This window comes from Alligator mississippiensis, chromosome 3 (genome assembly GCF_030867095.1).
Source record: "Alligator mississippiensis isolate rAllMis1 chromosome 3, rAllMis1, whole genome shotgun sequence".
NCBI classification, from domain to species: domain Eukaryota; kingdom Metazoa; phylum Chordata; order Crocodylia; family Alligatoridae; genus Alligator; species Alligator mississippiensis.
Window position 1 is genome coordinate 164,433,588 of NC_081826.1, and position 21,630 is coordinate 164,455,217.

General features: G+C 45.0%; 2 protein-coding genes across 3 annotated transcripts in view; one reads left to right on the forward strand and one right to left on the reverse strand.

The window, feature by feature from the left end:
• SNX30 (sorting nexin family member 30) overlaps positions 1 to 18,433 on the reverse strand; it is a 71,838-nt gene extending 53,405 nt beyond the window's left edge. The window contains exon 1 of one of the 2 annotated variants that reach the window (XM_019490657.2): positions 18,163 to 18,430. In XM_019490657.2, coding sequence (XP_019346202.2) covers positions 18,163 to 18,336 — 174 coding nt within the window. In that variant the 5' untranslated portion in view covers positions 18,337 to 18,430. Of the gene's footprint in view, positions 1 to 18,162 lie in introns of both variants that reach the window. The other variant, XM_059724615.1, reaches the window with a different exon arrangement.
• Positions 18,434 to 18,590: 157 nt separating this feature from the next.
• The window catches only part of INIP (INTS3 and NABP interacting protein), a 39,246-nt gene continuing 36,206 nt past the window's right edge, over positions 18,591 to 21,630 (forward strand). Inside the window, exon 1 of the mRNA XM_019490730.2 lies at positions 18,591 to 18,687. The gene's annotated coding sequence lies outside the window, so the exon portion shown is untranslated. The remainder of the gene's footprint in view (positions 18,688 to 21,630) is intronic.

The window sequence follows — 21,630 nt, forward strand, 5'->3', positions numbered from 1 at the left end:
ACACTGCAATTGTAATGCGTCAGAGCAGACTCAATTGACTGAGTTGCCTGGAGCATGGTAAATTACCATGCCCCAGACTTGTGTCATGTGCATCAGCATCTCTGTTCTGAAAAGTGGTGCAGGGGTGCTTTAACTAAAGCTCATCCAAGCTTTAGTTAAAAATGGCAGTGGAGGCAGTCCTCCTTTTCAGTGGAGGAATGCTGATACATGTGACCCTCTGGGCACTTTAATTACAGCAGCTCTGAGAGTCGCTGTAATTAAAAGTACCCTCTCCTCCACCCCTGCCTCTGGGAGCATGTACATAAAAAAAAAAAAAAAAAAAGAAGACACCCTATGTGTCACCAGGAGGTAAACAAGGCTGGAAGAGACCAGGTCATCACCTGCCAGAATGGGCTAAGAAGTCTTAAACAGAGTAGTAGAAAGCTTTGCTCATTAATCCTTCCTTTCATACATCAGCCTTGGAAAGCAATTCAAAATAAAACTCAGCCCCTAGTTTTAGGAGCACTAGTTGGTGTGCATGGACTTTCAATAAGAAGAGATTGCAGATTAATAAGCAGAAGAACTTACCAGCAACAACCCTGTTAAACCCTCAGCTGCCAACTTGGACATACTGGGTGTAGTGGCATAGCTGTACTACTGTATAGTAAAAAGTATACTTCAAATCTGTGCAGCATTTGACTGAAGTGCCAATAACTGGTATAACAGTCTTACCAGTTCACCTTGCTACAGGAAGGTCTTGAAAAGGACCAGGGGAAAAGCTGTTCCCTATGCAACACCTCCCATGCCTTGTACTCAAAAGGATCAAGGAAAGGGTCTAGTTTTGCTTCCCCCTCCCCTCCCACCCCCCACTTAAGTCATTAATTAGCTGTCTCTCTAGGAGTGATAAGCCAAAACCATATATTACCATGTGATCCTGGGTCCCTGCCTTCTTAGTCTATCCCTTCTCCTTCCAGCATCTGACACTGACAGTATTCCTTCTGTAGTCAAAGGCAGCTTACCCTGTATCACTATAGCAGTCTCCAGACCATGTTCTAGCCTGCATCCAAGTTATACCCAGATTCAGTAAGTAAAAGACAAATTGTCTTCAGCTACCTTGTCGGCAAGTGAAATCCGATAATGGAAGGTCACTGCAGGTTTGCTCACTGCTGAACTGCCTGTTCAAAGAAGGGGAGTTCTCCTAAGACAGAGGGCTACTTGTCAGGAATGGTACATACTATTCTTGGATTTCCGATTCTGGGTCGGGGGTTTTGTTTTGTAGTCCAAGACATAATAAGAAATCTTTCCAAGCAATGTCATGCTTACTACATCAAATTAGGCAAACTACTTCAGTATTTGGAAGTACACTTGCCAAAGAGAAAATTGCTCGTTTCCAAGATTGACCTTTCCTAACCATCAACCACTAGCAGTTTTGTCTATTTGAAAAGTCATGCCTTGCATGCACTATCAACTTTTTCCATGTTAAAAAACCTGTACACAGGAATCAAGACAAGCCTTCAGCAACCTGGCACACACACTTGGATAACCAAAAAACACAAGAGTTGGGGATGAATTTTGAAGCTTTAGGTTTTCAGAGGTTGGTCTCATGTTCCTTTGTCCCACTTCTAATCTATTCTACAGGATGCACAAGGAGGGATGGAAAGAAGATATACTTCTGTTCACTGAACTAAAACAAACCAAACAGAACAGCATCCTTCTAGCCATCTGTTTGATCTACTACTTTTAATAAATATCAAAGAAAACCCAACTACAAAAGTAGTAAGATATTACTGGTCCTGTTCTAGTAACCTTTAATCATGAGTATTTTTCACCAGCTACTACTTTTCACCTTATGGTTAACAAGTTTGACTTTCATCTTAAAGTGTTTGAGGATTTGCAATTGGGGGTGGGGGGGGGGGAGAAGGGGGGGGAAAAACCAGTAAAAATAAAGAAGCATCTTTGATGTAAAAATACCAGAACTTTGATGAAAATCAGGAAAAGGATTATATTCACAATGCCCTGGTTCATATCTCCTTCAGTTTGTCCATTTCTACCCAAGGAGAAAAAAACAAAAAAAAAAAAAAAAACAACAAAAAACCCAGCTAGAGCATGAACCCCCTTTCCTTTTCCCTGAAAAGGCTATGCTGTTTGATAGTTCTTTGCAAGACTCAGTGCTGTGGTCAGTGGCAGACTTGCTACTCAAGTCTGACAAGCTTTTACTGCTCTTGAAAGCTTTTTTTTTTTTTTTTTTGGGGGGGGGGGGGGGGCGGGCAGGCGGTGTCAGCTTCAATAGAGACTGACAGATGGGCCTCTCAGCCAGCACTATGGCTTCCAAAAAAGCCTCCACATGCATATGCTAGGTTTCCTTGTACCTTATCAGCTCTTCTCCCTTCCCTCACCCCACCACCAGCACCAACTTTTCTTCCCCTGCCTTCCTTCAGGATAGGAAGTCATAACCCCCCCCTACCAAAACAGGAGGAGACACAGAATCAACACATTTGATGCTAGCATACAGCAATAGCTATTCACCAGGTACAGTACCAATAAAGTGAGGGTTCAAGTAACTGTTCCTTCATAGATCACACCACATGTATAGATTAGGTTAGAGATGATGACAAAACAAAAAACTAGTGACCCCAAGACACAGGGTTAGCAGGGTGGGAACAAATAAAGGAAGGAGTTCAGCTCAGTCATCACTATGCTGTAGGAGGCCAAGAACACTTGCATTTGGGATGCCGGCCGGCCGGCAATAGCTTTCTAGTAACACTAGAGGAAACACTAATTGCTTGTTTTAGAGTACCATAATTAGATCCAACATCCTCACAAAACACCCAACCCTCCAGGATGTAGCTATAACAAGCTGTGCTTCACTGACACTATCAGTAAAGAGGCAATAGTGTTCCTGTATGAAGCCAGAGAATACAGAGGGAAATTTTAGAGACCCATCCACACCCACCTTTCTGAAAAAAAGGCCTTTCAAAGTGTTCCCAAAAGCCTTGCAACTTTTAGTGTTACCTGGATACAACAGTGAGTGCTACAATATCAAAAACTAACTGGCCCACCATAGGTTGCTATCAGTGATCCTCATCTCAAGTGGTGACTGAGGAAACCAAGACTGGGCACCAAGTTAACATGTGCAGGGCAGTGCTTGTGACTGAAGCAATGTTCTGCAAGAACTACAGGGTGGGGCAGCTGCATTTAGTCAGTGGACCCCACCTTCTATTTCACAAGCAGCGATCATCCACCTCCTGGGTAGGAGATCATTGCTAGTGTTGCTTCAGGTGGCAGCAGCAAGTATTCAACAAGATGTCATTAGACTACACCCAACAGGCATCCTAGATGGCAAGGAATTTACTCATCCCATCACCTTTGGTATCCTCTGGGTTAGCAAGAGGAAAAACCCACTTTAGAACTCTCTAACCATCTTATAGATGGGAACAGCCCCCAAAATAAGAAACTTTTACAGCATTATTGTGAAATTGAACTCCTAAACACGAAGTTATCAGCCAAAACAGCCCCTGGTTTACATTATTAAATCCTCACTTCAGTGCACAGCATTGTTTTAAGAGACTTAGCAGCTTCAAACAGCAGTGGCCAAATCCTGCACCTCAACATGCCCCCCCCCACCCCACCCCCATAGGTCAAATGTAAGCATTTACACTAAATTAGGCAGACCCTGTGATTACTCTGCTCCCCTGTACCAGGATCAGGCAGTTCTGCCAAAAGGCCCCCATATGCTATTCTTGGGGGGGGGGGGAGGGGGGGTACAAGAGAAAAAAAAATAAAGTGTGTAAGGAGTTCAATGTGCTACAGAGATGCATTTTATATGGGAGTGTGCCACCAATGTTCCATGAGCCAGGAGGAAGTTCTTCCTACCATTTCATCTGCCCTTTAAGTTACCCTAGCTCAATAGAGGAATACTGAATAAGTGATCCATTAGAGCTGGAACAAATGGGAAAAGAAAAAAAAAAGTGCATTTCACATGAAAAAAAAACAAACCACAATATCATGCTACTGCACAAAAATTGCAGCCAAAGCAGAAGTTAGTCAGGAAGGAGAAATGAGTCAAGAACTCCTGAAGTGCTCCAGCCTCACTTTGTTTATGCATGAACAGACAAATTATGCATTACCAACATTTAGGCTTCTAGCACTCCAGAAAGACTGCCCGTGTACAATCAAGGTGGCAATGCTAAAATCGGATGAGGTCTGCACAGGGTTCAGTTGAAGAATCCAGTCTTCAATTCTAAGTTATCTTGCATATAGCCCCATTTAACTAGAGGAATGGTTCTCAAACTTTTTTCTTTTAATACTCAGGTCTCAGAGACCACAGCAGTTCAAAATATTTTTAAACACTATGTATTTCCATTTGAAGTCTCTGGGTTTATCTTGTGAACCATTTTTGCAAACCTAACAATGCATGACACCGTGCAATGGCCACCACCCTTGAAAGGATCAAGGCACCCTGGTTATGAATCACTACCCTAAAGTGTGGAGGGCAAGAAGGCCAGCAACAAAAACAAAACAAAAAAACCCAACCCTAAAAAAAAAAAAAAATTTAAGAACTTTCAGGAAAAAAAGTTAGGGGAGTAGCTGGATAAAAATTAAATCTGGACATGTGTACATATGTTGGGGGATGGAAAGAGGGAACAAATCCATTTCTTCCATGAGATGTGAGAACTATGGCTGATAACCCAGAGAAGATGGGGGGGGGGGGGGGGGGGGGAACCACACACACACACACACACACACACACACACACACACACACACACACACACACCCACCCTTCAAAACCAAGAACAAAAATGCTAGAGATTATATTCCCCTAGTCTTGGACAGAAGAGGAAAGAACGCTGCTTTCTGCAGCCAAGTTGCTTTCTCAGTGAAACAGATGGGAACTGGTATGCCACACTGTACAGTAAGACAAGCATGATCATGCACTGAGCCATAATGCTCCTTAAAACCAATCCCAGCTATCTTCATTAGACCAATTCACTTAGAAGTGTACAGCCCAGATAGCCACCAGAAATCAAAGGTTTGCCTAGCTGTAACCATTTCTCTCAAGCAATTTTTTTGCTCTATTGCTTTAAATCTTTCCCTTACGGTAAGGTGAGGCTACAATCACCTCCACACAAGTTACTCCTAAGAAGGGTTTTTCCCTGAGCAGCCTTATGTGATGCCAGGTTTCCCTTCTAGGTCAAGTTACAGCAGAAATAAAAATTCTAGGCAGGCAAGCAGAGGAGGAAAGGGATGGTGGGGGACTGCAACTGTCACAAGCTCTACTTGGAAAGCCATAGTAATGGTGAAATGCTTACTATGCTTGGCTATGGAGGCAGTAGATTTAAAAACAGCTGTATCTATTTCATAGGACTGCAGATGTAACAGTTGCATCATAACAATTTACATCTGCAGATTCTGTAGAGATACAAGTATAGCTATATCAATCCAATTTGTCTCAAGTTGGACCTCAAATGAGGAAGAATTGTTTAGCTAATTTGTAACATCTGTCTGGTTCTGTAGCAAAAATTAAGTCCCAACAGCCGATGCATGCTCTGGATTAGAGCAGCAGCCCCCATCCTCTTCCAAGAAGTGGATGGAAGTAGGTTTGCTTGTACCCAGTGTATTGGGTGTCATAGCTCCAAGGAATACTGTGCTACTTGGAGTTACTAGATGTGCAGGCCCCTGCAGTTTGCACTCTAGAAATATCCTGCTAGGACAAATAATCCCACTGCTTTTAGTGGAACTGCTCCTAGAGAAGAATACAGATCATGCCCTCTGGTTAAACTTCTTAAAAGAAGGACTACTGCTTTCTAGGTTCAGAGCAACCCAGAGAATGCTCCCTATTTCAAAACACAAGAGGCACACAGTAACCAAAAGATTAGTTCTGTATTGCATGACTAGATCATGTGCCAGTTTGGGGCCCCAGGACATTTTAGCTGCTCTCCATCACAGGCTCCCTGCCCACAACTGCAGCACATAGCCAAGAGATTGCTGTTAGCCTTATTGAAGTTCCTCTGCTCACCACTCACACATTGTACTATTGCTTGGTTTAAGAGTTCAGAGTCATCCCAAGAGACATGTTAGCATTCTTTGTGAACACTGGCTCTTCCTACGAGCAGCAGCCGATTGTGGGATGCGACTAAGTACATGCATCTCTCTCAAACCAAGAGCATGCCTTTACTCTACAAACAAATGTTCTCTACTGGGGGTTTATTTCAGTTTCCACATTCTTCATGGCCTAATTCAATTGTCACAAGATGGCAAGAATTCTCTTCAACTATCACAGTACATGAAAGATCCATGTTTGAGCATTTGAACAACATTGTTTGAGGTTTTCCCAACAAACTTTTCCAGGGTAATCTTCAGTTTCCATCCTCCTGTGATGATCTACCATTAGATTAGTAAAAGGGGGGGGGGGGGGGGAGAAAGAAGTGTCCTTGGATCAAGCAGCAGCCTTAGCTTCATGATCAGCCACTTGTTCTCAGGGACCCAGTGTGGCTCTGTTCACACTGCAAGACTGAAACTCCAAGGGAGGTCAGGTCAGAGGTGTCAAGTGCCACAGCAGGTTAAAGAGATCCATACATAATAGTACTTGGACACCACCCTGCTTCTTCTCTATGTTTAGATGCCAGATCAGTGGTACCCATTCTTAAACACATTTTGCTTTATGAAGCAGCAGCTTGAAACTAAATGTAGTTCAGATTATATTAGCATTCTCTAGTACTTTGACCATTTGTCAAGGTAAGGTTTTAAATCCAAGTTTGTGCTTAAAAAGACTGTATGAATAATATTGTAGTAACCTTGTTCTGGCAACAGGGTCTAGCAGCCAGGTGAGCAAGGCTTCATTATGTGCCAGAAACTGGCACATAGTAGAGTTAGAGGCTGCACTATGCAGGGTTAGAGTCTGGGAGCAATTTGGGGCAAGGGGGGGTGGGGAAGAAAAAGAAAAAAAAAGTATAGAGCATAAGCAGAGCTTGTATAACAATGAAACATGAAGTCCATCTTGTTTGTCCCATTATTTAGATCCTTTGCACAAGATTGAACAAGTTATGCAGACCTTAGTCTGAGGGGCACAGGCTTTTGTAGGTTAAGAGAGCTTATGCCTCTCTGAACAAGTTAGTCTCTTATAGGTGCTGCCTTGCTTTCTGCCACAGGATGCCAAGCTATAGGAACAAATATTCAGCCTTCTTCTGTACCATCATGGAGGCCTAGTATTTTTTTTCCCCCCCCCCTTTAAAACATCACAACTAGCAAGTGTTCTAGAAAGCCTAAAAGAAAGAGGAAGTCACCGTTTCTGCCCAGTCAGACTTTTTCGTCTTTTTGTCTGTTCAAAAAAAAAAAAAAAAAACCAAACAAACAAAAAACAAACAAAAAAAAAAACACAGAAGTGTTGGCCCATACTCAAAGTCAGAGTGCTATTACAGAAGCAGTAGATCCAAGATGTAGAGCTTAAACCAATCTATAGCCCCATTTTGGTTGTACAAAGGCAGAAAGCAACAGCTTTTGCAAAAGCAGTGGGGCCTTCCAAGGATCCAAATCCAAGGTTATCCTAGCTGGTATTGGTATTCTCAGTGCACAACTACAGAACAAGGAGTCAATAGGAAATAGTCTGGGGCCTTAAGTGCACCCCTCCCTGAAGCTATGCCTTTCCCAAACTAGATGGGGGCCACAAACAGGCCAGAGCACTGGAAGTAGATCATTATAGGCCTTGTCAGTCTGCAGGAGCAGGAAGAAAGAGGGGACAACCTGGATGTCACCAACACCTGCATGAGAAAAGGAGGACATAACCACAAAAGTAAGAAGGTATGCTACCCCTCCTGTTCACCCTGGGGGGGGGGGGGGGGGTGCAAACCCTATGAGGACCGCCCTCATTGTATAATCTGATGTATTCCAATTACAGTCCAAAATATATATGAAGGCAAGAAAAAAAAAAGTGAACAAGGCTCAGCAAGTTCAAATGGCAGTATTTGTTACTATTGAGAAGACCCAATGTAACAACTCCATCATACTGCTGGTTAATAAAAGCTTTGTCACTTCACAAGACTTCTGGCTCTTCCATTAAAGAATACAATGTGCAATGGTTGTAGAAAGGCTTAGCAGTCTGAAAGACTGGGAATAAAACAAACAAACAAACCCCTACGTCTATTAAGTGCAAGTAGCCATGGTACAACATTAATGACAGCTGGCCAGGAGTCAAGCAAGCAGCAGCTTTAGTCCCATCTGCACACTGCATGCACACACAATTTCTTTAGCTTCCTCTGGTGATCCAGATATGTGTTTGCAATAGGCACATGACATCCCCAACAGAGGGTTGATCTAAAAATCAGATGCAAGTGCCTTTTCTATTCAGAGATGAGCTGACACTACCCACTTCTCCCCCAACCCCAGCTTGCTTTCTATTAAAGCAATGCAATAAACTCCAGAGCAGTTTGAGCCAGAGTCCGCTGCTCCTGGGTGCAGCATCTATATGTGCATCCAGGATAGTAGCAGTTTGAGACTGGGTAAAGCAGGCCCCCCTGACTGGCCAGGCACAATTTATGCCCCAGGTCACCATCTACATGTTTCAGGTGCAGTAAAGTACTCCATTGTAGGACAGTACTGTATATCCTAGTTTAGTGTATCCCAATACCACAAGTAGACTGATGTTTTACTGCAGAGCTAAAAAAGCTACTCCTCAGTAAAGTACACATGTAGATGCACCCTGTATGGAGCACTGTAGTACATACATTAGCAGTAGCTTAAGATTCCTTTTCCAAGTCTCTCAAATTTTAGTTCTCTTGGTATTGCCTGTGTTAAAGTTTGGAGAACTTTGGTACAGGTATCCAAGAGGCAGTCCTGAAGAAGTCACACTACACACTTGTTTAGAGAGTTATGCCAAAAGCCCTCTCCCCACAAAAGAACCTCACCCTTGCTTATTGCTTCCAGAGAAGCAGGCATATAGCCAAGTTAGTGGCTTCCATCCCAGTTCTAAGTGACAGATTCATTAAGATATTGCTATTGACTTAAGTGGAAAGGAGCCACAAAGAGTACATTCTGCCAGAACAACCCACAGAGATCGCTTCTTCTCCTTTTAGATACATGGAAGAAAGTAGTTTAGTGGTCACAGGATTATTGCTGGCTTTTCTATTTTTAAGTGAGAACTGGAGTAACCCCTACAATCCACATGCCAATTCAGGCAAATGCTTTTTGGTTCTTTGTAGAATTTGGAAGGTAACAGACAACTGTTTAATTATTACACAAGCATCACACTGGTTAACAATACTAAAAAGATGAGTATGCCAGGTTCCCTTCCCCACCCTCCCTGCCCTATTTAGAGAGCATGGAATTGTTTACATGAGTTATTTGTCAATGCAACATCATTCTGAATGAAAGTTCTGGCTCATTAAGCCATACTCATGGCAAATCAGAAGTGGCTAAATTCTGCCCTCACTCTGGGAATAGACCACCCCAATGGCAGCAGATAACCACTAGGATTATTGGAGATCTAATGGAAATAATCACTTTTCCAACCCTCAATAGCAGCTACTTTACATTTCAGCAAGGCATGCGTTAGAATGAGGGCAAAGGGGGAGGAAGGCAGTGGTGGTGGTGGTGATGATGAAGAGGAGCTTTTGAAGGACTGCAGTTTGCCTATGAAGAAGTCTTTAGTCTGTCATCGCTAGTGTTGCCAATACTACTTTTTCCTTCCTTACCCTCACCCATCCTTGACTACATCTTTCTGCCTCCGAGATCCTCTGCATCACAGCCCAGAACACCTACTTCCACCCATTGCTCAGCTCTTACAGCACTACTCATCGATGTCAGATGTTTTCATAAGCCATCACACATTACTTCTTAATGTTCCACAACCTAATCTAAGCCCTTCATCCATCCAGCTGAAGTTTGGCATTTAACTATTAGGCTAGATGTATCAGGGCAAGAGAGGTGAAAAGGCTAGAAAGCCGTACCAGTCCTGCCCTATGCTACCTCACAAGGGTGTTTTAAACAAAGAAGCAGCACCAAGATGATGGGCTCGTGCTACAGTAGAATAGGAGTCCTCACAGGAAGGGCCCTCATAAAAAGAGACAAACAATAGTATATCATTTCTACTTCTAGAAGCCGACTATAGTTATGAACATTTCAAACTCCTCATGCTGGAAAAATTCCTTCCAACCACTAGACTGCAGTTCAGCTGAGTATTTAAAGAACGAGGGAGTTTTTCCACAATGGTTAAAACAGCAAAATTTTTCCAGGACAAAAAAAAAAAAAAAAAAAAAAAAAGAGACTCACAATCCAACAGGGAAAGCCAGACAGGCACCAAGTGTCTTCACTGAAAGAATAAAATTTATTAAAACCAAATGAGAGATCAGATTTATTTTTCACAATATATAGTTTCAGATCTTTAATAGCGTATGTAGCAGTTGCACACAATTCAGTTAGGAACGGTTAATAAGAGAGCCAGACTCCATCCTCCAAGTTAACTGAAACAGGATTTTTATATTTAAGTGTTGGAGAGTGGTTTCTATACCCACATTTGTAGGACAGTGGTGTAAACAAGCAAGTCCAAGAAAGGATAACAGTTTCTCCAACACCTCTCAGGAAGTAGAGATAGTAAAGTTGGTCCAAGTTAATGCTATATGAAGAACTGTCCCTTTTAGAGAGCAGATCTGAACTGCCAAGTTGAGAGCTGCAGGGCTACTAGGAATCTTCAGGATCACATTATCTGAAACACTAATAAAGGCCCATTATGAGCCAAGAAGTACCCAGCTAGGCATCGAGTCAGTTGAAGATTAGTTCTTTTTGTTTTGTTTTTGCTTCAATAAAATAAAGTCATATTGTGGGGGAAAGGGAAGGAGGCAAGCAGGGGAAGGCAGGGAGACAGGAGTCAGGACATTTTGAATCCATAACATGAGAATATGCTTGACTGTTTATAGGATCAGACCCAAAATGGGACATGTTGGAAAGCAGAAAGGGAGGAGTTGTCCTCTTATTCTTACAGAAGTTAAGAGTAAATAATCTGGGTCATTCAAACAAAATGACCCAGATTATCGACTTGCTTTCTGAAACTTTCCTTGAATTTGAAGAGCTCCACAGAATATAGGGAACTACTACAGGGCTATGGGGCATAACAGACAGCTTCTTGCTCATACAAGACCACATCAGGATGTACAACTTAAGGCACTACATTCAGTAACAACCAGAACCGCAAGAAGTTCAGACTGGAATGCAGTACACAAGAGAATTCTTAAGCCAGTTCAGGGATTCAGATGGAGGGGGACTCGCATACTCCAGAGTCACTTCTTTGGGATGCAGAGTCAAGGAGGAAAGGGGGCAGGGGGAAGGCTGTGGCAGTCCAGGAATGTGACAACTCCAATTCCCTAGTGCTGACACCTGGGCAGTAAGTAAGAAAAGGGATTGCTGGTAGTTTTAATAAATCCTGTGCGTTTGTAAGGATTACATACCAGCCTGGTTGTAGGTATGAAGGGCTAAGGGAAAGTGTTGAAAATTATGCCAAATCCAAGTCAGTTCATTTAAACAGGAAGGAAAAAAAGGCAAGGATTTCTCCAAAGGAAGAGAGAGTGAGCCGTCTGGTTTTCCAAGCTTTTTTTCTCTTCAGAGTAGGGACTACAAGCTGCAGGTTGAAACAACGCAGCTCTGGTCCAAAGCAGGCCAGACAGCTTTAGCAGCATGTCAGCAGCAAGGAGCTCTCCTCACACCAATGCTAGAGTTGGGCAGCTGTAGGTTGCACCTGTGCCACAGCGACCACTTCTCCCAGGCCCCCTACCCCCAGATGCAGTAGGCCACTGCTTTCAGTCAGTGGGAAGCTCTGTTCAAACCAGGCATCTGCAACCCATCTGCACTGCAGCCACTTCTTTGCTCTCCCTCCCAACCCCAACCATAGCACAGAAACAGCTGGAAGCTACCTGGTGCTAGCACAGTTCCCCACCAACTGGAAGTTGCACCCACACCATGGCTGTGGTGGCAGGGGAGAAGTGGGAGAGATAGCAGCATGAATGCAGTTCATAGATACCTAGTCCTGTGTGACAGCAGAGGAGAGGGGAGGCTAGAAGTAGTGGTGGTACAAGCACAGCTCCCATGAGCACATGGACACAGGGAAAGACCTCTTGCTGCTGACTGAAGCCATTGTCAGACCAGAGGTAGGAAAGCAGGAAGTAGTAGCAGTGACATGGGTGCAGCTGGAAGTTCCCAGGCTCTAGCTCCTTGCTGCTTGGAGCCAGTGCAGGCATAGGCAAAGACCTCCAGCTCCACAGGCCAGATCTAGAGGCTTCCAGGGCTGTATCCAGCTTGTGGGTTGCAAGTTACTAACCCGGGTTTAGAGGATCAAGTCAGGGTAAGCTATTTGTTTCCAATATGGAATTCTTATTTTAACTGAATAAGCTTTAAAGTAGCTGAAAGCCACAATTTCTGGGAGGAAAAAAAAAAAAGTGATGGAAGAGATGTTTTAAACATCCAGCAAGATAGAGCACAGCACCATAAAACTATTAATATTCAACTGTTTCTCTTGTAAGAGACTGTCAGTGCTTTGTGGCACTTTCAAAACAAAGAGTTGCTTCACCAGAACCGTAGTTGAAGCTTTGACACTGCCAATGCAGTTGGTCATTTGTTTCCATCACAGAGCAAGTTCTTGGATCTCATCCATGTCAGTACTTTCACTTCAGGGATGTGGACACATCTTACAGCTCTCCCCAAAGGCTGTGAAGTGAGAGATCAATTTCTGGACAGAGTTCAGGATCTTTCTACTTTGTGTTTGTCAGCCAATATCAATAAAGTGGGGATTCCTGTAGAGTATTTAGGAGGCAGAGTAGTAACTCTGCAAGAGACTGACAAGTGTAGGCAACTAGTTATTCCCCTAGAGCAGAGGATTAAAAAAAAAAAAAAAAAAAAAAAAATCCACACACACATACCCCTCATCTCCCCACCACTGCCCTCCCCAACAGCCACACACCCCAATTAGTGCCAAGTCTCTTCTGAACCCACAAGGGAAGTAGTCCAAGAAAGAACAGTAGCACCATAAAGATGTACTAGAATTGCTTAAAAACAGCCATGCATACCTCCTTGGCCTGCTTCTATCTGCAGTCAATGGGAGTTTTACTAGTGACTTCAAATAGGGATCCTATTCAAGCAGTGCCCTAAAAATGGCTTCTCTGCTGTGAAAGTCATGGACCCCAATTGCCTACAAAGGAAAGCCAACATGAAGAGATGGACCCATACAAAGTTGTAGATAGCCGTTTAAAAACCACATATCACACACAAAAACAAACCCACCACAAAACACATGGGATTTTGCATTTCTCCCTCACACAGGTAATTTATATTGGCCAGAGAACCTTGAAGTAGAGCTCTGAAGTTTCAGAACGCCCTCTTCATTTGAGAGTATTACTGCGTTGTGAGGTGGACTGTAACCTCCCCCACCACACACACTGAAGAACTGTAACCTGCAAGTTTTTAGCCCATATTCCAAACACAACGGTCCTCAATTTTTAGGCTCAAGGCACCCCTTTGAAAGAATAAGAGCTGGCATTTGCAGAGTCAGACAGCTAGTAGAGCAATTCTTCTGACCCAAAGAAAGTGTTCTCAACACATCAGAAGTGTTGTTGACAACATGGATCACTTGAAGTCTCAGGTTTCTTTTGGGAACCATGAATAGTGGTTTATAGGGCTGTGCAAAATTTTGCTGGCTGTTTTGTTTTGACACTGTTTCAACTCATTTCGAGGTAGAAACAGCAAAATCGAAACAAAAACCAAAGAGCCTCAAAATGAGGCTAGTTGAAATGTTTCAACCATAGCTCTGGGGATGGGAAGTCAGCCCAGGTGGGCTGACTCCCCTGATCTAGCAAAACATTCAAAACAGCTGTTCTATGTTGCTTCATCGAAACAGTAGGGATGTTTCAATCAAAATGACAGTTCAGTACAAAACACTGTTCCATCCAAACCTTGAAACTCAAGGTGAAACGGAACGGTGCCGTTTCGCACAGCCCTAGTGGTTTGCACACCCAACTGTGCTAGTATATAGCATTACACCCTTAAAAGGATCTTGCAGGGCCCTGGTTGAGAATCAGTGCTCCGACACACGAGTCAGGGCTGGCATCTGCACCATAACTCAAGATGACCTGACATTTTAGCATCCAGTACACCCACACCAAGCCATCCACATATGCAGCCTGTGCTATGCCCCAGATCACTTTGCCTATTGTAGACCAGACAGGCAAGTTAATCTACAAGAAGAGGCAACCTAAAAGGAATACAGATCCCAGGTTTTAATTCATACTCCAAAGTTTCTGCTGGCCTAACTGTGCCCTCAGTTATACGAGTGCAGTTTCACTGGCATTATATAGATGCTAAAAGGATATTGTAGTAGTAATTCTGTTGAGACTGTAAGAACAGGATACAAGCCATCTAGAAACTCAAAGCTGTTTTTGCTGGTGAAGGTTTCTCTTCAGTCTTCAGAGTAAGTGGATAGATCAGTGTTTGGGAAGTAGATTTACTGGATTACAGTTCCATTTTGATGTAGTTCCTTTCCACAGAGCTTTTTAAAAATTGTGCCACTAGCAGTTCAGAGATAACTCCTTGAATGAATGATGGTTCTGTTTGAGTTACTCATTGCCAGAGGCATTCCCCCAGTGCAAGTGTCTCACCTTTTAAAAAGGGAGAACATACCATCAATATAATGATGCTGGGACACTGATGATTTTGAGGGAAAAACTGGTCTGGCCTAGTTCATTTATGCATGTTCAGAATTTAAGTCTAACAGAAGTTTCTATTTTACATCCTGAACAAAAAGTTTAGTATGCAAAAGAAGAAGGAGTCAGAAGATACTTGCTTCCTAGTGGATGCCATACATTTAAACAGAATGATGCTACCACTGAGTTAGCACACATATGTACCACAGACTGGCCACAGGTGGCATAGGCAACCATGTGGCACATGGCAGACTGTGGATGGAGCAGGGAGAACACTGGAAGCCAGGGCAGAGAAACAGGTGGGGGAAGGGGACCTGAACAGCACTTATCAAGGATACAGAGCTTAGCTCATGGCACACCTGCCAGAGTGGCTGGCTCCCCACTCCTCTAGCTCTGAGGGAGAAAGAGGGATTAACTTAAATGTAAATTGGAGGGAAGAAAGAAGAATTCTCTTCCAATCCCTCTGCCCAGAAACCCCCCCCCCCCCCCCCCCCCCACAAACTTAGTTGGAGAAGGAAGCCAGATTTAAGACCAAATACCTTGCACAGTGTAACTGATTAGAGAAAGAAATGTGTGAAGTATAGGAGTCTAGGCAACATAGTAACACTGATAGATACTTAAGTTCAAGAGACAGCCAGCATATTGTAAAACCACCACTAAAAAAGGTAAATGTACAGAGAACGGTAGAAGCTGCAGGATTGTTTTACCCCAAAATAAATTTTCTTATACAGGTTAGGATGGAATAGCTATATAAAAGCAATGCTACAGAAACCAAGTGCCGCAAGTTGTGACATAAGTTAGTAAGTGTTCCAAGCTAAGATTAAAATGATCCCCGATCTGCAGAAAAACTGCTAGCTAAGTAGTGTAGGAAGTGCAGTACAATTCACGGGAGAAGGAAGAAGGAAGCATTCCAACAGTTTTAAAACACTCAAGAGAAGTTGATGAAAGCTTGCAATGAACTAGATGGGGGTCCTTATCCAGCTCTGGGCAAGAAGGCAAGCAGAAGTAACCTGGGGTTGTATTGTTTCCTAAAACAGAGGCACATGCTTAGCCATTAAAGCAGCATTTTTTCCCCCCCTCAGGGCATGGGGACAAATGCAGCAATGGCCATGTAAGTGCCCTCATGTTGTCCAGTAAGGGGTTCAGCTTTCAAAGAGTTTTGGAAGTATTACTATATGAAACAAAAAAATCCCATACCGATGCATAATCTAACCTCTCATGCTGGCTCTGTAATTGTACCATTCTTCCACCGATTAGGCATCATGACTTTAGGAGGAGTCTGCATTCTGGCAGATGTGAAGCGACAGTCAAGGTCAGCCTCAGTGCTGGCACAAGCTTACTGACTCAGTGGAATCAAGTATGCTTACAGCAGGGAGAATTTGGACCTCAACCTCAAGTTGTACAGAGCTCCATGATGCCTCTCAGTAAAGGATACTTGCTAGGCACTAAGGACAAAATGTGTAGATTGTATCTGAAGTGGGGATTTTTGAAGAGGTGCATCTCCAAGAGATAAATCAACCCAAAGCAAAAAGGCTATAGAACTGACCAACCCCAACACAAGTATTTCAAGCTCTGAGCACTGTTGGTTCACCGGCTGAAGTCACCTTTTGAGAATGAATGAGTCACAGTCAAAGATTAAGACAGACAGGCGAGCTAGGAAGCAGTATTTAAGCTTTGTCGACTTGGGAAAGGGCAAAATAAGCAGTTAAAGTTTTACTACTGCCATGAAGTTAGTGATATGAGAGGATCAAACAAAATATCTTTCAGCAGGGAGGCACAGAGAATCTTCTCAGCTCACTCTCCTGGCATTGAACAATGCAGGGGCTAATCCTAGACAGGAAGGTGGGAAAGCCTCAAGAATAGCCATGCAAGTCTATCCTTTAGGTTTTCCTGCCAGTTTTCTCCAGACAGATAGAAGAGGGAACTCATCTCAGACTATGGGTTTATAGAAGACTTTTGGTTGGCTCATTACAAGCTGTAATGGAGAAAGCACGGCAGGATGACTTTCTAGGATTGTGCTGTCAGCTGTCCCCAGGGACAAGGCCTTCTCCCTCCACCACCTCCTGGCCCCGAATAATTAGGGCAAATGTTATGACCTGGTTCTCAGCTGCACCCCTCCCCCCCCCCCCCAAAAGGATTTTGCCTGCTTGGGTAGAGAGTTTAACAGCTCTGTTTACACTAGCAATCCTCAATAAGGGCTCTTCAGCACCCTGGTGCATCTTGCCATCCTTTCCAAGGGTGTCACACAAATGTTAGCATAGTTAGGTGCACAAGCACAATCCACCAGGTAAACCCAGAGATTTCAAACAGGAATTCATGGCGTCAGAAAATTAACCTGTTCTAGTCTTTTGACATTCGCTGCAACAAGAGCACTGCTCTGTTCTTTTTCTGTAATAAGAACCCCACAAGTAAAAACTAAGGAGCTGGAATTTTTCCAAGGGGTGCTTCCAGTCTAAAGAGGATGGTCTGAGACCCCCTGGCTTATACTAAGGAAATTCACAACGGTATAATTCCATCTCAGAGTAAAACTGGCAGCAACAAGATGACAGTAGCTGTGTTGGAGTTCACCTCACCACTTACTAATGCAAGCCTCCTGGACACTGGCAGGGCCAACACCTCTGACACTTGCAGAAAGAAGACCCATACAACAGCTTCTGCTTTAACCTGACAATCAGACAATGCAGAACTTTGAGAGTTAAGCCACCCTATTTCCACCTTTATCATCTCAGGTAAATGACGACTCTTATGCCTGAAGTGTTAGGCACTCACACGCCAGCTATTTCCCAGCTGATCAAGCCAGAAGCAGCAACACAGCACTTGTCATTCAGGTATGGGGGTGGGGAGGCATTACACCCTCCCTCCTGCAGGCAGGACCCCAACATCTTCAAGAGGCGGGAGGCCCTCAACTCTTGAGGAACAGCATGAGATGACCCTGGAGATGACGCTGGCATGGGGCCTTGTACCCAGCAGGGAGCTTGCCTGCTGGGGAGGTCAGCATGGCAGGGCCTACCCCAAGCCCCAGATGCAGCATGTCAAGCCCTGCACAGCACCCCATGGAAGTCAGGGGGAAGATCTTACCAAGGCAGGCTTGGCCCCAAGCGACTGTGTGCACCTACTGAAGCCCCCTGCAGGCAGGGTTTGCATTACACCAACTCCAGGGGGGGTCTGCAGCAATGGCAGTCAGAAGCCACCTCACCACTGCAGGGGCTGCTCAGAAAGGTGCGGAGCAGGGGCTGCAGTGCAGGGGGCTCTCATCGCTTATGGTGGGGGCTCAGGCTCCCGAGCTCCCCCACGAGTCAAACCCTGGCCGTAGGGAGACGGGCTGCTCTCTGTCCAAGCCAGCACAAGCCCCTGCCCGGCCTAGGAGGCAGCCAGAGCACCCGTTGCAACAGCAGCAGCAGCAGGTCGCCTCCCCCCGCCCCGCGCCCCCCCCCGCCCTCAGGAGCCGAGCGGCGGGCTGGCACGGGGGAGCGCTGCGCCCGGCGCCCCGCGAGGACCAGACGCACCTTGTCGGCGATGCTGCGGGGCAGCGGCAGGTCCGGGCTGGGGCTGAGCGCGGCCGCCGCCTCCTCGCTGGCCGCCGGCGCCAGCGGGTGCGGCATGTCCCGCAGCGAGCGCGGCCCCGACGACGGCAGTGCCTTGGGGGTGCCCGAGCCCGGCGCGGCCGCGGGCCCCGACATGGCTGGTCTGGGCTGGACTGGAGCAGGCGCCGGAGGCCGCAACTCAACCGGGCCACAGCCCGCCCGCCTGCTTATAAAGCACCATCCGCCCCGGCCCGCCCCCGCCGCCACAGCCCGCTGAGACGCGGAAGCGCCCGCGCGGTACCAGCTGCCCCGGCGCACGCCCCGCCCCGCCTCGCCGCCGCCGCCGCCGCCGCCGCCGCCCGGGGCCGGGGGCTGTGCTGTGCTGTGCTGTGCCGTGCCGCGTTGCGCTGCGGCGCGGCTCCGCCTCCTACCTGTCCCTCGCGTGTCTCATCCTCTGTTCTGCCTGTTCCTCGCTGGGCGCCGCATCGTCACCGCCTGCATGCAGGGGTAGGCAACCCGCGGCACGGGGGCTAGCGTGGCACTCAAGGCATTTTGCTTGGCACGGCAGGGAAGGGGCCCAGGCTGCGCTGCCACAACAAGGATCGGGCCCCTTGCAGCTCTGCCTGCCCCTGGCACCCAACATCTTATAAATGGAGGTTGCAGGTGTTTAGGGCACTCTGCCCAAAAACGTTGCCCCGACCCCTGTTCTAGATGCACACTGCGCATGTGCTTTGCGTATTTGCACGTGGGCATTGCAGGCTCACATGCATGCATTACATGATGGGGTGCACGCGTTGCAGATTTTTATGTGCACCCTGTGTGTTTGTGGGCAACCATCGCAGGTTCAGATATGCACGTGGCAGGTTTATACATGCACATCCTGTTTTCATGCATGTGCCTTGTCTGCTGATACGCAGGTGTTGCATCCTTGTGTGTGGGCATTGCATATTTATATATGGACATGGCATGGTCAGGCACATAAGTCGCTTGTTCATGTACGCATGCTGCATATCCATGTGTGCACATTGCGTATTTGCATATGGGCATCACAGACTTGCATATGCGTGTGTGCACGTTGCATATTTATAAATGGGTGTCGCATGTTCATGTGCATCCCTCGCTTGTTCATGTATGCACACTGCATATCTGCGTGTACACATTGCATATTTATGGGCATCACATGTTCTTCCATGTATCTCGCATGTTCATATACACATATTACATATCTACATGTGTACACTGCATATTTGCACATGTACATCACATGTTGCCTATTCATCTGTGTATATTGCATATTTATATATGTTCATGACATGTTCACGCCTATCCCTCACACACTCATACACACATTTCATACTCATGCATATACACTGCATATTCATATATGTCCATCACATGTTCATATACTTACCTCATGGTCATATACACGCACTGCATTTCATGCACACATTGTGTATTCATATATGTCCATCACATGTTTGTATACTTACCTCATGCTTACTTGCATGCACTACATTTCATACATGCACATTGCATATTCATATATGTGCATTGTGTGGCTGTGTACGTACATTGCATGTTCATGTGTGTACATTACATACTTTCATATATGCCTGTGCTCTACTAACAATATTCCCCATGCTTCTAGGCTTGTCTGGTTGATACATGGGGCTAGGAAGGAATTTTTTTCCCCTCTTGCTGTTACATGCATTTCTGAATGGAATATTTGCTCTCTGTTTTGTATGGGCCCCAATCCCACGAAGATTTGCCTAAATGTTTAATTTAAAAGTAGTAGCATAATTAAATTTATTTACATTTTTGCAGCCCTGAGTTCCTGTCTGTTCTTCTGCATGCATAATTATGTGCAACATTCAAAGAAACTCAGTAAATACAGTTAAGTGTATACCTAAGTCTTTTCAAGAAGCCTCTCACTAGAGGAGTCAGTGGCCCCACTGCTGGTTATGAAAGAGGTAGTCAAAATAAAAATCATATATTTACAACATTTTGGTAGTGTTGAGGTGATGTTGTTGCTCTGGTGGTCCAGGAAATAGGCAAGAAGCAAGAATTCTTGCAGGTGATATCTTTTGTTGGACCAGCTACATGGTTGGGATAGCCATAGGCTAGCTTTCAGACATCCCAGTACCCTTCCTCAGGCTTTTGGGTATCACAGTACCTTGAGGAAGAGTACTGTGACACCTAAAAGCTTGCCTATGCCTATCCCAATCATGCAGCTGGTCCAATAAAAGGTATTACCCACAAGAATTCTTGCCTCTTGCATATATTTACAAATGCCTTTTTTATTCTGTGGGTAATACTCAGTGTATCAAAGCTTCTATTAGCTTTGTGTGGCCAAGATTTCAACTCATGGTTCTTTTCCTGCACCTACAACTCAGCTGTTCTAGGATCGTTAATTTTTTTCCTCCCTACACTTCATCTGTCTCATCTATCTAAACCCTGTTCTACAAAGATTTAGGCATGCGCTTGACTCTGTAAACTCTGGATAGTTCCATTAACATCAGCGCAGGATCCTGGCCTTCGATTGTAAGTATAGCTGAGAATGATCATTTAAGATTTTGACTTTATTTTTTCTTTATTAGTTCTAACCGGAAGTTGTGCATTATTTTGTGCAATGTCTAACACACTGTGAGCTGTGCACCAATATAGTACCTTGCAAAATAGATCTTTGATCTCAGATGGGATGTCTAGATGGTTCCTGTAATAACTAACTAGTGGGTCACACACATCACAGCTTCTGCATGCTGAGCTCATTGGCCATACAAGGAGCTCCTTGCACGTCCCTACCCCATCACACTAGCTCAGTGCGTGTCACCAACGTATCTCATGTCCCCCTTCAAGAGCCGTGTTTGGGCCCCTATTCCCTTTTTCCCCTATATCAATGTCTCACTGTGCCCCTGCTCCTTCCTGCTAGGTTCCACAATCTTCCCCCTTGCCAGAGCGTCTCTGTGCATCCATTCCCCTTTCATGCCTTATGAAAAGCCCCTGTTCTTTCTTGATGCTGGCAGGTCCAGATGAACCCCTGATAACAGAGACCCTGGATGTTCCTATTCTTCCCTCCTTCATACCATTAGGCAATCTTTCTTTCTGAAACAAGGGCTTGAGATGCTTTCCATTTTCCCTCCTTGCACCTTCACTCCTGGACCAGATTCCTCCTCCTCCTTCCCATGACAACATATTTAGCATATATCTGTTACTCACAGGGCATGTCTATACATATGCACTTACTGCACAGTAACTGAAATTACTGCACAGTGTTGGGCACATGTCTACATGCGCATGCCCGTACTGTGTAGTAAATATGGCAGCTTACACCGACATGAGTGCATCATGCAGGTATCAAATTTACACCCAATTAGTTACTGCTCAGTAGCACATGTATAGATGCCTTACTGCACAGTCACACTGTGTGTGGACTGACTTGGGACTAAAGTT